This window comes from Syngnathus leptorhynchus, chromosome 17, assembly GCF_054491065.1.
Source record: "Syngnathus leptorhynchus isolate UIUO chromosome 17, UIUO_Slep, whole genome shotgun sequence".
Lineage (NCBI taxonomy): Eukaryota > Metazoa > Chordata > Actinopteri > Syngnathiformes > Syngnathidae > Syngnathus > Syngnathus leptorhynchus.
Genome location: NC_141211.1, coordinates 2,588,951 through 2,603,073, shown reverse-complemented (window position 1 = coordinate 2,603,073; position 14,123 = coordinate 2,588,951). Strand labels below are relative to the sequence as shown.

Sequence of the window (14,123 nt, the reverse complement as noted above, 5' to 3'; positions counted from 1 at the left end):
AAAGACGAGACGGGGACTTCCTGTCCCGGCATTAGTAGAGACGATTCTGAGACCGTCGCTTCTGGCTATTTATATATCCTTTTAAAAATGGGAGAAAGTACAATGGACCCGCCACGCTAAAATCATCATTACACTAATTTGATCGTGCCACTTGCGACCCCGCCGTTGATTAAAAAGGTTCTAAAAAGCATCAGCGGCGGCTGATTAATCATCTCCGCCCTCCATGATTGAATGCAGATCAGGAGGTTGTGTTTGCGCCGGGGTTCAAGAGGGGGTTGGACACCCTCGGCTGCGGGAGACTTTTCCAACGTATTCTCCAGCTTATAACACTTCATCAGGGATGAGTGTGGGTAGGATCCAAATAGTCCCAATGAACTCATGACGAACAAAAACCTAGCTAAGGCCAGGGGACTCCATCTTTTTTTTTCAGGGTGGGGCCTAACCTGAAATTGAAACTGTCCCAGTTTAGGTTGGAGCCCGATTAGACTGAGCCTTGCACAGATGTTTGGGTTTAGGCGCCACTATGAGTAGCACTGACCCAGTTCCGCTTGTAAACCTTGTATTGTAGCACTGGCCCAGTTCATCTTCCAACATGGCCTTTCTGAGCTCACGGATTTTACCTTGAGCTGAGGTGTTTGTCTTGGAAAACCTTGAATCCTAACAAGGTTAAGGTGGTTGCGGTTTGAGATTTGACAAAAAGGAATCTTGAATCATACAGTCAACTGCAAAGAAATTGGCTTCAAATGAATGACTTGTTTCTGATGGCTTTGACATTGTTTTTACTCCATCCTTGTTTATCAGGAGTTTACGGCAATCGCGTTGGACACAAAATGCGCCATTTAGGAAATTAGCTTTAATGCGTCCTGTTAGAAGGGGGAACAAATTGCTTGATGCTTGTTTGGAGTGGACGACTTGCGGGAATTCTCCTCCGCTTTTAGCCGTCCATTATCCGTCAATGTTGGCTGCTGCACTTTAATCATCGGTTCTTCCCGTAGTGACAGTGCGGCGGCGTATTGGATTCGCCGTCGACGTGTTCCTAGCGTTTTTCACGCGGACGCCATTAACTCGGTGACGATGGGTGTCATCATCGACCCGGCAGAATAACGTTGGCCACACCGAGACGCTTTTAAAACGCTGCGTGCCCTGCCCTGCCCCAAAATGGAGTTAAAAGTTACCAAGGTCGTGCTGATGCAAAGTAAAAAGTTACTGTCAGGCAGGTGAGGACTCGCCTCAGTCTGGGGAACCAAGTGTGACACATCGGACCCCACTGCCAGTCCTCCCCTGACAGTCCTTTATTTGTTCACGCCGGCTTATTAACAAGCCGCCCAGCCACCCGGCTTTCTCTCATTTAGCCTCTCTCCTCCCCGCTAATTCATGACGGCCTTGGCAAATGGATGTCCTGTCCCAGATAGAGATGTCCCACCATTTGTACGCCCAGTCCCTCGTGCCTCCCTCTCCCAAAAACAAGAAACTTTTTTTGGACTGCTACGGATGGTTGACTATCGGAAAAACAACGCAGATGATAGAAAACAACAACTTAGTGTGCATCACTTATTCATTGTGCGCTGCTGTAACAACTGCAAAGAACCTAGTGAAGAATAGACATACATAATTTATGATCTGCCGTCGTGCTACAGACTATGTGAGAGAAATGTAAAGCCAGCTCAAACCATAATTATGTTGATCATAATCTATCTAAAATATCTAAAATAAATATAAACCTAAAGATTCTACATCAAATCCTAATGTTATAGCCTCATTCCAAAATAGATAAAACCCCCAACTCCTTCAAATTCAACACAAAAATCGTATCCAGGCAATTTGATGAAACAATGATTTTTTTTTTTTTGACTACACACTTCGTACACATACGTGGATTGGATTAAGCAGAAAAATATGTAGCAAAGTAAATTGTGGTTATGTAGACAGATATCTAGTTTGGTTGATAGTTTAAGTAGATGGATGTGTAGCTTGTCGGAGACAGCGCGTTGGATCGATACGGTGATAGCTTCTCGCCATACACATTCATGGAATTGCCCTTTCCAGAGATCAATACTAGACTGCAAGATTAATAGCATCTGTTTATAGACCGCAGGTATTGTTTTACTTACATTATTTCGACATAGCACATATCCCTCACAACTTTTCAAACATGCTGATGCTGTCCAATAAAAAGGATACAAAGTAAAAGCTTTGGTTTTTTGGGGGGCTTATTATGTGATCCAAAAATTAAATAAATCGCGGTGGGACCTTGCTTTTTCCGTGTTGAATTCATCTTTGCCGATCTCATCACGGCTGAATCATTAGAATCTGTGTCGCTTTGTTCCCTCTCTGGCTGTAATACAAAAAAAAAAAAAAAAAAAAAAAAAACCAGACGAGGGGGGAAGAATTAAACTTGGCAGCAGTGGGTGTCCCACTGTTAACACACATTTACGCCGCATGTTATTAATTTGAGTCATTATGTTGTCATTTTTTCCACAGCTCGTTATACATTTTACATTTCAGGTCTTTTTTAAAGGTTTGGACCAACACTCGTGCGCATCCTAATGTAGCTTTTAGCGCTTGTTAGCAAAGCTCCTCATTAGCGCTCGTCTAATTGTGATTTATTGAAGGGGGCACTTTTTAGCGCTCGGTCACATCTGTCGCGGCGCTAACAGGTGGTAGCGTATGATTTTTGGAGACGTTATGACGGATCCAATCGCCAGAAAAAACAAAAAACAAAGCTGCCGGCAGCCGAGCGAGGAATTGGAAAGTGATGAATGATTTCGTCTGGCTCTGACGCTTTGTTTGCGGATGTTGCTTTTATCTGTTTAATAGCCGCGTGAAGGCCAAATGCATAATTTGGCTGCCTGTCTTTGCTTTCTCAAGGTCGGAATGTTGACAAATGTACTGTAAAATTGCTAAAGTAAAGCCGAATTTCTTTTATTAAAAAAAAAATCTTGGGGTATTGCGAACGGAATTTTATCCCCAAAAGTCATTTGCAGAAATTATTCGAGTGTTTTGAGTCACCGGCATGCTGTCAGAACAAATTAGTCGTTTCTCAAGGCATGACCGTACCGCAGCATCGTCAGATGCCTTTTTGAGATTCATTGCGGCCTTCAACCATTCGTTTTCTAGTTAAAAAATGGCCCAAAACTATTCAAAATGGGCTTTTTATGGGTTTTTCTGCACTCTCATTTAATTGAATTTTGGCATTTAATTGACTCCTGTACAGTTTGTCATCCGCCCGGGCTCGTTTGTCATGCGGCGCAATGACTGGCGCTTCTCTCGCTCGTCGAACCCGCGGGGAAGCTTTGCTAGAATATCGGGGAGGCCGTGTAATGGGAGCTGTCAGATGTATAAATATACGAGCGCTCTCCGCCTGCCGAGACGTCAGACCAGAGGGCGCACGGCCCGCCTCGATTGACACTTCGCTAACTCGCGAGCGGACTGACTGATCAGCACAACGGACGCCCCGCCACTCACTTCACTTCCCAGTTAGATTGAGACCTTAAATACGACAGCACAAGTGTTAGAATTCATTACAATTTAGTCGAAATTGGAACTCAAATACCATCCGTTTGTTCACCTACTTTTTGCCGCAATACGAGAAAGCAGGCCGGTATTCACTTGAGGATGGCGCATTTTCAACATCCCCCATCAATTTGCCCAACCCAAAGTATAGCATAGCGTGTCACGTTGCCCTTGCTGCTCATTATTAGCGAGCGCGGCGCCTCGGGATAGGTGTAGCGGCTCCATTAGCATGGCAGAGTCCCGCTCGAGTCGCTGACTACGTAGCACCGTCTAATTCGAGGACCCGCAGGGAGGAAAGGGGCGACCCCGGCAGCTGTCTGAGCAAAGTTAGCTAGCGGTGCGTGTTATTGTTCGTTTTATTTTTTTTGTCCTTTCGCCCCCAAGCTCATCCCCGGTGATTTCCTCGGAGAACATGGCCGCCGTGGATGGATGCCGCTGACCTTTTTTGTTGTTTTTAGCGTTACAGGTGGCGCTAGCGCTAGCATGGTCCCCAGGGGCCCCCAGATGCCATCTGTCGACTCGAAACTGCTGTCGGCGACACGTGCAGCCTTGCTATCGACCCGCTTAGTATTATTAAATCACATAATTCATTTACGGCCTTTTTATGGGGATTGTTAAACTCTGTTACAGCATTTTTGGGTCCTTTTGTCAATGCAGCCAACGAGTATTCCCTGATGTACGTGATGCATAAAAATATTAGCTACTGAGTATAACATTTAAAGCTGCAAGTACTGATAAATGGTTCTCCCATTTTTTCAATGGCGAAGAGGACCAAAATGGCTGCCATCCTGTTCAAGTTTGGGCATGGCCACCCAATTTCAGTTTGATTGATGAAAACTGTCAGTGGCTAATTTTTTTTCTAAATTTCCAATGGATTATCATAACCATGAGCGTTCATTAGCTTTTACGCCTAACATGGTGGTCAGTGATTAGCATTTCCTGGACATGTGAGTGCGCGCGTGCGTGTATAGGAATGAGATAATAAGTGGAGTCCGTCTTGAGTGGCAGCATCACAACCCGCGTAAACAAACACTCGACTGAGCTTCCGTAATTGCTTTTTCAGTGTGCTAAAAACGCGCACACTCTCGCTCTCACATTCTAACCTCAACTCGACCGTTTCGTCCTTGGCAGAAATTGTACAGAGCAGACGATGACTGACAGAAGGCAGTGGATATTGTCCATAACAAACATGAAATTGTTTACAGTCACTTGGAAGGAGGTGATGAGCCACATGCTGCTTCACCTAACTCCGTTATTACCTGACCATTGCTGTGTGATTCAAAACATACAGGTTGCACAGAAATTGGCTCAAATTGATGCAAGTGGCTCTTTTTGCCCAAACTATTTTGAGAGTCTATATGTCTGTGTTTAGTAGCAAAAAACAACAATCATCACAAAAATGTTTGACTTCCTCTGCCGAGTCTGTTCAACTCATCATCAGTTTTTTCGCTCTCAAAAATGTGCATTTTTTGCATGTTTGTATAGGCAAATTGGTGTACTTAATGAAAAGTCGGGTGAGTTAAAGTGATTTACTAAGCATTAATGTGTAATCACACCCGATGCACCTCTCCTATTGCTCAACGCACAGACGTCGTCATTCTTCATGCGTCTAATCCGGGCTGTCGTCTGAATACACAAGATGCTCCATTACTCAAACCGCTTTGAGTTGCTTGCTTGAAGAGCACTCCATTAACCGCAGCCTATTAGAAATAAGCGTCTGTAATCTGCTCTTTGCAACACACGCACGCACACGCATGGATCAACAGTGTTAATTAATTAATTGCGTGACACACACACACGCCAATATGTGCACGTGTGTCGGAAGCCAACTATTTATGCTACTTTTCCATGTATGGTGTTCAGATGCATATCACATTTGTGGATTCACCAATTTGCAGTTTTACTCCTTAGCGCCATCTTGTGGCATCTCGGTACGAAGATACTACGATGCCATAGCCCGGTCAAATAGTCAAGTGCGACACTAGCGCCATCTTGTGACACATTAGCAATCATCATTCATCATACTAACAGATATTTGATATTCTGTCTTAAGTTATTCTGCCATTAATAATACTATTTGAAGTCTTTTTTAGTGTCTAGTTAGAGGTTTTATTGCGCTTGAGGTTGGGGCAGCTGCCCGGCCCCCCGCTGGTGTGAACCGCCGATCTCTCGCCCTCCTCCTGGTGGGATAAGCAACGAAGAGTCTTATCGTAATCGCAGCTTCTTTTTTTTTTTTTTTTTTTCGGGGCATTTTGGGCGTGAGAATTTCATGCATCTTTTTTTAAAGTGTCCTTTGCAATCATGAGACTTATTTAGCGCCGCGTTGACGTTAATTACATCCTATCTGTAGCTGTGACGTACGCACGCGACGACGGCGGCGGCGGGTCAGCGATTAAGCGGCTCATCATTGTAAGGGACGGACGGCCAGCGTCCTTGTCCTCCTCTCGCTTTCCTTGCGGGCTTGTTGCCATAGGAACGGGTGAACGTGACACCTTAGTATGTGAGTGTTGTATATGTAGATTCAAGCACAGCTGCTCATAGACTATAAATAGCCTCACATTGGGGCTATTTAGGTAGTTCACAAACAACATAGCTGATAAATGACCTATAATTGGGCTTCCATTGTGTATTGCAACATGCAGCATTTCATCACCAAGCCGCGGAAAATGTCAAAGCAGCGGCCAAAAGACAGATGCCTCGATAATTACAATCAGAAGCCGCTTTCAGTCTGAACTGATCTATGAAAACAATTCTGCTTACCGTTGGAGCGTGCTTCGGCCATCGCGGTGAAGTGTCTGAGACTTGATTGGGTTGAGCTGGTCACCAATTTGGTGTTTTATCAACAAGTGGCTTTTGGTTGTCCCAATCTGGCAGAAGGGCTCACACGCAGACATTTCCTGAAATAGGCAGATAAGTAAACGTTACATTTCACACTTGACGACGTTAAAAACATAATATGTCCCCATTTAAGATTCCTCCACCACCCCATTATTTCTTAATCAGCCCTCATGCCCAAAGCTTCAATTAGCGCCTCAAAAACTAGTGGCGCTAGCCATGATGTAAATCGCGTTAATCCTCCGTCTTGGCATTCTGCCGAGACATCGGGCATGCCGATTCATCTCAGGGACCCGGAGAAGAAGCCAGTCGGAGATTGCGGGCGCGCCAGTATATCAAATGTGTTGCGTTTAATCTCGCCGATGTTCAAATGAAAAATGAAGAAGGAGAAACTGGCTGACTGAAAGAGAATTTGCAAATCAGTTAGCATTAGCGAGCGGCCAGGCCTTTTTACTTGCACCGCTGCAAGAGTCCTCATTTGGATAAACCTAAATCGCTCGCTTGGTGTACGGGAGGGGGGGGGGGGGGGGGCATTTACAAAGGCTGAGACTCCTGCCCTTCTTTTTAGGTTGATGATTGCCACATTGAAAATCCATCAGAAAAAGAATCCTCCTGCCCCATCACTATTGTGGCATTTCGGAGAAAAAAAAATTCATGGATAGCGCAGCGTCTAGTCACAAGCGGCATTTGATGGCATCCGGCGTTGACGTGTGTCCCAGGAACATGCAAGACGCGACAGTCATGAGACGGATCGATGCATTTATTCATGGCGGTAATTGAAGACGGGCGAGTTGGGAATGCGGCGGGTGGGGGCGGGGCGGCCACGCTCATCAATCACAGTGTCACATTTAAAATTCCACTTCTCGCCTCGACGAGAGAACACGTGACTCGACCGGTGACCTAGTTTAGCGTGCCAAGACCACCTCTGCCGCCTCCCGTCTGTTAATTCACAGGAGATTTTAGGGCTTTTCTTTTTTTTTCCATGTCACTGTTGGCTATAAATGGCTCTGACATGGGATTGGGGCCGATGTGGTACCTGGAATGGAGTCGTAGCAGAGGTGGGACAGGAGCTATGTTAAAGCGTAGAACGAAAGACTGGATGGAGGCTTTAAAGTTTTGCACCCGCCCTATTTTGTTGCATTTTTTTTTCCCCACCAGAGGGGAGCCTAAAATGTTTTTCACCATGTCCAAGGAAGTGTATCTGAGGTCAAAACTGAACTAGCGCTCGCCTAAGTGACATTTGACTTGCGTTAGCAAGATTTTTTTTCTTGCCGTTTGACTTTTTAGCGGCAGCTCTTTTGGTACATTAATCAAAAAAAAGAAAGAAAAAAAAGAAAAACATGAGACAGACTTCATGTTCTTCTGAGAGGGTAGAAATGAAAAGATAATTTCTCTCTTTTTGGGGGGGTAGGAAATATTTGATGAAGTATGTCAGGGTGAAATGTATTTTTTGCGGGCCAGGGTGTCTTATTAGGAATGTGAAGATGGCGCTTAATCCTGTTTGCGATGTTAATTACTCCGATTTCCCTTCCTTCCTTCCTTCCTTCCTTCCTTCCTTCCTTCCTTCCTTCCTTCCTTCCTTCCTTCCTTCCTTCCTTCCTTCCTTCCTTCCTTCCTTCCTTCCTTCCTTCCTTCCTTCCTTCCTTCCTTCCTTCCTTCCTTCCTTCCTTCCTTCCTTCCTTCCTTCCTTCCTTTTTTCCTTGTTGGTTAATTACTGCATTCATTTTTCCGTAAATCTCCAGAGTTTCGCAATAAATTCTAGCAGTCCAAAAGTTATAAGTCCAAACTCAAAAGAATCCTACAAAGAGAAAAATTCATTGGAGTAAACGTCTGACGCGTGAAGCAATTGTTTTCATGCATACATCAAATCAACTGTTGACTTTGACCCTGAGTAGTTTGTGACATGATTAGCAGAGGCCAAATGAACAAAAAGGCGACGGTGAGTTGTCGCGCGCTCGCACATGGACACGTGTTATTTGTTGTTTTTTGCGCTCTACTAATTTGCCCCTTCATTAGCTCCCTTTTCTTGCTTAATGGGCCTGTTCTTCAGCCTTGTTTTTTTTTTCTACCTGCTGCCAGCAACGGCGGCGCCACACCTCTCTAATGGCGACCTCGTTTCAGCGCTGCCTGCCAGTGAGCCATCCAGCACGGCCCGGGGCTAACCAAAGCATATTTCATGTAGCTGCTGAATGACAAATAAAAATGAGTAGAGTTGAGGTCAAAGCAAGAAGGCCGTTTCATTTTTAACAGCCTTAGATTGTTCCCCTTAGCCAGAGTGGCTGGCTAATTATTTCCCAGATAAATCTATGAGACATAAAAAAAAGATAGTTATAGAAGCTGTGAATCAGGATCTGATGTCCATTTTGCTTGTATTGTCCTGCGGTGTTTGTAAAGTCGCCCATCTCGAGCACCTCGGCGACTTTTTGTTGCATGGTCACCTACTGCATCCATCCTGAAAATATTTCCCCAACCCCTGAACATCTGCTCTCCTTCTTATTATTATATTTATAATATTTATGCATTAGTACAGGAAAGCGAGACTTGCCATGAATCATGACTTTGGAGCTCTTTGGGATTATTTTATGGTAAAATGGCCGCCTGGGACGCAACCTCGCCCTCTCCATTCTCACTCTTCTCTAAGATGAATACCGTCTGGGAATAAAATGCTTGTGTGTGTCCTTGGAGGTTCCTTGGGGTTCTTTAAAACAACTCCCGGGGAATATTGTCATTTATCCAAGCAACAAAATGTTTTATGCATAGTTGTACGTATAACAGTTAAAATAACCAATTAGCATGTTACGCTGACCATTTTGAGTTCTATTCCGTATTGCAACCAACTACCACGTTAGCATTTCTGTTTTCTACAGTAGAGGTGAACATCATCGACCTGGCATGAGGTAATTGTTGCGCTACAGTGACGTCACAAAATTTCACATTGCACGCCGTCGTTTACTGTTGATTAGCTTTGAAAGTTGGCGCACCGCCAGCAGACGGTGATTTATTCACGTAGGACAGTCTCTTGTCAAAAAGCTTAGTGGGTAATAATAAAAAAAAAAAAAGAAAAAAAAAGAAGATTCCTGCCGCCGTCTGTTGTTTATTTACGCATTCCTCCACCAGTATCAAGGCCCGCTCGTTGTGCGGCAGACGTGTTTGGCGTCCTAATTGATTTTGGAAGAGCTTGTCGGGGAAAATAAAGCCGCTGACGCCGCCGTTGCCACCCACGATTAATTTGCGGCCGCTCTATTTCAGAAAAGCTCCATATCGTCTGCTACTGAGAGGGCGGCGTAATCCCCCCCCCCAGAAAAGGTTCAAAAAAGGAGCTTGAGCTGCTCTAAACACAGATGTTTACCTTTTGTCATCATGTGGATTACTCATAATTAATTGGAGCTGACATGCTGTCACATTATGCAAATAAGTCAGTGTTACGCAACAAGTGCCAAAAGCATAAAAACAAACAGAATAACTTGAATCGTCCGTGTCGTCTGCCAACTCGAATCACTTAACAGAAGAACAAAAACAATACAGCCTGCTTTGTTTATGGTGAGTTTGCAAATGAATCGCTGACCACATCCAACCGAACCAGGTAACAGATTCAAACGAATCATCTTGAGATTTTTTTTGTGCCGCAGGTAACGCGTGTACCATGTCCGAGTACAATCGTCTGAAAAGCTTGCTGCTGGACATGAAGACAGTCCCGAGAAACCCCGAAACGGAACGGAACCAGCAAAGGGACATGGAGGCCAGGCGGGCGCTGGTGGACACCATGTTCAAGTACTTGGACGTAAACCAGGACGGACGACTGGTCGGCGAAGAACTGGAGAAGGTGGGTGGCGGCCGAAATCAATTGATCTTTTCAGTTGTCTTTTGTATTTGTACTATTACAAGCCCAAAAAAACCCAGCTGGCTACCAAAGCAGACGTGTGTTTGTATCGTTAGCGTTAGGATTCCAAGTGTACACAAGTGCCTTCTTTCTTGATTGCTTTTGGTTGCAATGGTTTGAAAACAACAACAATGGAGTTGTGTGATGCGTTAAAAAAAACCAAAAACAATCCCCGCATTGAAATTAATAAGCGTCTGCCAAATCTGAATAAAACATTGCAAGTAATTAATCTTCTGTCACCTCGCCGTCATTGTTGCCTACACAGCGCTTGGCTGTTTAAAATTAAAAACTCAAGAGTGATTTATGGCTGACTTTTTACTGGCAAAACAATAGAAATAATCTTTGTTTTCTTTTCATTCGGCGGGTTTACTGCGTCGAGATGCAAGCAAAGATTATGACGACTGGTAATTATTAATGCCGACGTGTCTCTGAAAAGGCTTTAAGGAGTTTCGCCTTGAAATGTAAATACAGACGAATTGCAGTCATCCCTCAAGACGCAGATACGAGTGCGGGGTGGTCTTTATGGCGGGAAAAAGTCTCACACTTTGGTCGGGGGAGCGTTTAATGCACGCCCACGGGCAGACCAGACGTTATCTGCGGAACACGCGGCCGTGGCCTACCGCAGGCCCCAAAATATATAAATTAAATTTGTCACGTCCCTTTAATTCGCCTCGACACATGCGCAGCGGCGCTGTAGACAATCAATTGCAAGAAATAAACCGGGACGGGAGCAGCAAAATCGTGGCTGCCGGACATAAAGCAAAACGGCTAACGGAAGCGTATGAACTCTTTGCAACTATTTGATTTGCAATTGTACTGACATGACAGTCGATATTTTTGTTTGAATTTTTTTTTTTACCTTGTATTCAATTCATATTTTGAAAATGGTTTTGAATCGTTTTAATTTGCTGTAGTTTTTTTGGTTCAAATTGATCATTTTTCCATTTGTTTTTGTGTTTTACAAAAAATATATATATATCCTTGAGTTTTTTTCTTATCTCGTATGTCAGATCTCCATGAAAGAGCACCTGGACGACACCTTGTTGCACTGCACCATGCAGGATCTGCTGCGCTACGACGACTACAACAACGACGGACACCTCAGCCTGCACGAATTCTACACCGCCTTCCGTGAGTCAACTTTTAATGACTCATATTTTTCATGTTTTCGGGAGAGTGGAATAAAGTAGGTCAAATACATTCCAAACCAGAAAACTCCGCCCAATACGTGCCTAGGTGGTTAACAATGACAGTATTATTCAACAATGCTCACTCTGAAGTCTGCCCGGCGTTGGTGAGAATAAAATGCGGACGCTATTAGCATGATGATGAGATTCAAAATGATGACGTATCTCCTGACTGACGACGCACAAAGAGAGCGCTGCTCTTATTTCATCCGCCAAAGTGCCTGCTCACCCGTCTAATCCGCCGCCTGTGAATCGCAGCACCTCTGACACCGCCCGCCTCATCTAATTACATCCACGCTAATTCCCCGACATTATGAGGACGCAAAAGCTGGCGAAAGCCGTGATAAAGAGCCATTCACCATTTTTTTTTGTCCTGGAATGCGTCATTGTATTATAGTATTAAGCACTATGTTGACAATTTATAGTAGCTCTTTTCTGTGATATGCCCTTATCAAAATACCCCAAGAATGGAGAAAGAAAACCAACAGACTTGGAAACTAGCTCATCTGTTCTGAAGGTTGTTGTGAACCTTTCTGTGAAAATTGTGGCCAAATTCCGACGCGTACGGTCTGAATCCGGCCGGAGGAGGCTCCAGACACCGGCGAGTGATGGTAGTGAATTTTAATGCAGCCAACTTGATTTCAACTTTGCATAGCACTTTCCCAACTTTCCCATTATAACGAGACGGGCAAGCCTCTTAATTGGGATGACTTTTTTTTTTTTCCCCCCTACGTTGCCGTTGTTTTCTCCTTTTTCTTCTTCTTGTCAGTTTCCCTGCTTGTTTACTCCCGTCTAACCGTGGAATTACGGCGCGGTGGAAGCGACACTGCAGCCGAGGCACATTTGACTAATTAATCACTTGAGCGGAGGGCCAGAAGATGGAGGAAGGAGAATTACAGCCATGTAGACAGAGAGAGGGCAAATGGAATGTTTTATGTTGACAAAAGTATTTGGATACCTGGCATTGCTGCAAGAACCTCATTTTTTATGTTAATTTAATTGCACAGTTTTTTTTAAACACTTTTAATGAAAAGGTTTCTAAATGACCTTAGGATAAAAGTATTTGGTGTGGAATTAATTGCATCTCATATAATAAAAATTTTAGACACTATAAAAAAACGAATGGACCTAAAACATTTCCCTGAGGAACGCCACTCTAAAGGTAAAAGCATACGTCATAGATTTCTAGCCATGTAGCCACTGTTGCTAAACCATAATCACGAGTCGAGCCGAGCCGGTACCGTGCATTGAAAAACAGACATCCCAAAGAACAGCTCCAACGCTACAATCACAAATATAAACACCGGAATTCCTTTTATGCAGCGTCTGCTATATAAGTGCCGAGGAATGGCTGGGCCCGGTTGTCATGGCAACTGTTGCCTGTCTGTTTAATATCTGAATCATTTATTTTGTGCAACACTCGCCGTTCCCCCAAGCGGGAGAGGAAACATAAGGAAGAGTTGCGCTAAAGGATCGAGTGCATGATCAACAATTAGGGAGGGGTGCGCCGTAGAGCCCGCGCCCGCTCCCACCGCCGCCCGCCTGCCCGCCTCCCTCGCTTGCTCCCTCCGGTACGCACATACTGCGGGCAGATGGAACACCGGAGTCTTTATGTAAGGCGGAGATGAGCACAGGCGGGGCGGAGAAGCAATAATTTACTGGCCGGCTGAATGAAGAAACACAAGCGGCAAACCTCAGCGGCCATCAATTTGTTTTATGGCGGCAATACACTTATTGTGCAGCCACTGTGCAGCGCTGCCGTGCGGGATTTATACACTCAAACACAGAGAGCAGACTCTGCCTCCGTGTAAGGAGAGGGGATGACATTACCTGACCTCACTACAAAGTTTTATTGAGCAGTGACACGGGAAAAAAACATGCAGGACATCACAAACTAGGTCTTTGATTTTCACGTCTCCTGTCATGATCAGTGTGATTCATATCACGTCCAACTTTTAGTCGAAAGTCCTCGTCTAAATTTAGAACCTTAATTGAGAGTCGACTTCAATCCTTGCTCGAGAAATGCCAAAGTGACTAAAATCGGATTGGACATGATCTACCGGAAGACAAATTGGGCTTGACGATGGGAAAGTCCGAGATCATGTAAAATCATCATTCTGACCTCCCGCTGGGCGATGCGCCCTTCGTCGGACAAATCTTCGGCTATCTCTCGACATTACACGGAGAGTAATCCCACCCGAGACCGCTCCCTGCGGCGCTCGCTTTTTTTTTTTCCCTCCCTCCCGACAACTTTTCGTGTCTAATTAACCGCAGACATGCAAATCCGCGAAGGGGCTCGTGAGGCTTTACGTCGACCCCGATAGCTTTTCTTCTACTGCGGTCGTCAGATCTGAAATTATTTTGCTTCTCGGTTGTACCCAACCTAACCTACGGCATTTAGATCTCAGTTGTAAATTTGGTCCTGGTGCAATACTGTCAGTATTATTATTATTATTATTTTGCCATCAGAGCAGAGAAAGTCATATTTCCCTGCAATACTCTCTAAAGGCTTTTTGTTCCCTTCAAGGAAAACATCTGCTCGCTGTGAATTGTCAGCAAGTTGGCCAGATGGCTGGGTTATAGTAGCGCAGTTATGTCTTGACTAAAGTACGGGATTGAAACAAAGGAAAGGGGCTCTTATATAACGCCGGCGAAAAGAGTCGAGACGGAAGACAAGCCAGTCTATTTGTCAGCTTGCGGCTTTCCAA

General features: G+C 44.6%; 1 protein-coding gene and 1 long non-coding RNA gene across 4 annotated transcripts in view; one reads left to right on the top strand and one right to left on the bottom strand.

Annotated features, from left to right (window-relative positions):
* The window catches only part of LOC147042968 (uncharacterized), a 49,867-nt gene that overhangs the window by 8,422 nt on the left and 27,322 nt on the right, over window positions 1–14,123 (bottom strand). Inside the window, exons 4-5 of one of the 3 annotated variants that reach the window (XR_015068720.1) lie at window positions 6,274–6,410; window positions 2,251–2,335 (exon numbers count right to left, since the gene is read on the bottom strand). This is a non-coding gene — a long non-coding RNA (uncharacterized LOC147042968). Of the gene's footprint in view, window positions 1–1,593; window positions 2,336–6,273; window positions 6,411–14,123 lie in introns of those variants that run through there. The other 2 variants (XR_015068718.1, XR_015068719.1) reach the window with 2 other exon arrangements.
* fstl4 (follistatin-like 4) overlaps window positions 1–14,123 on the top strand; it is a 48,048-nt gene that overhangs the window by 21,679 nt on the left and 12,246 nt on the right. The window contains exons 5-6 of the mRNA XM_085936150.1: window positions 9,978–10,171; window positions 11,239–11,359. Of these exons, the coding sequence (XP_085792276.1) occupies window positions 9,978–10,171; window positions 11,239–11,359 (315 nt within the window). The remainder of the gene's footprint in view (window positions 1–9,977; window positions 10,172–11,238; window positions 11,360–14,123) is intronic.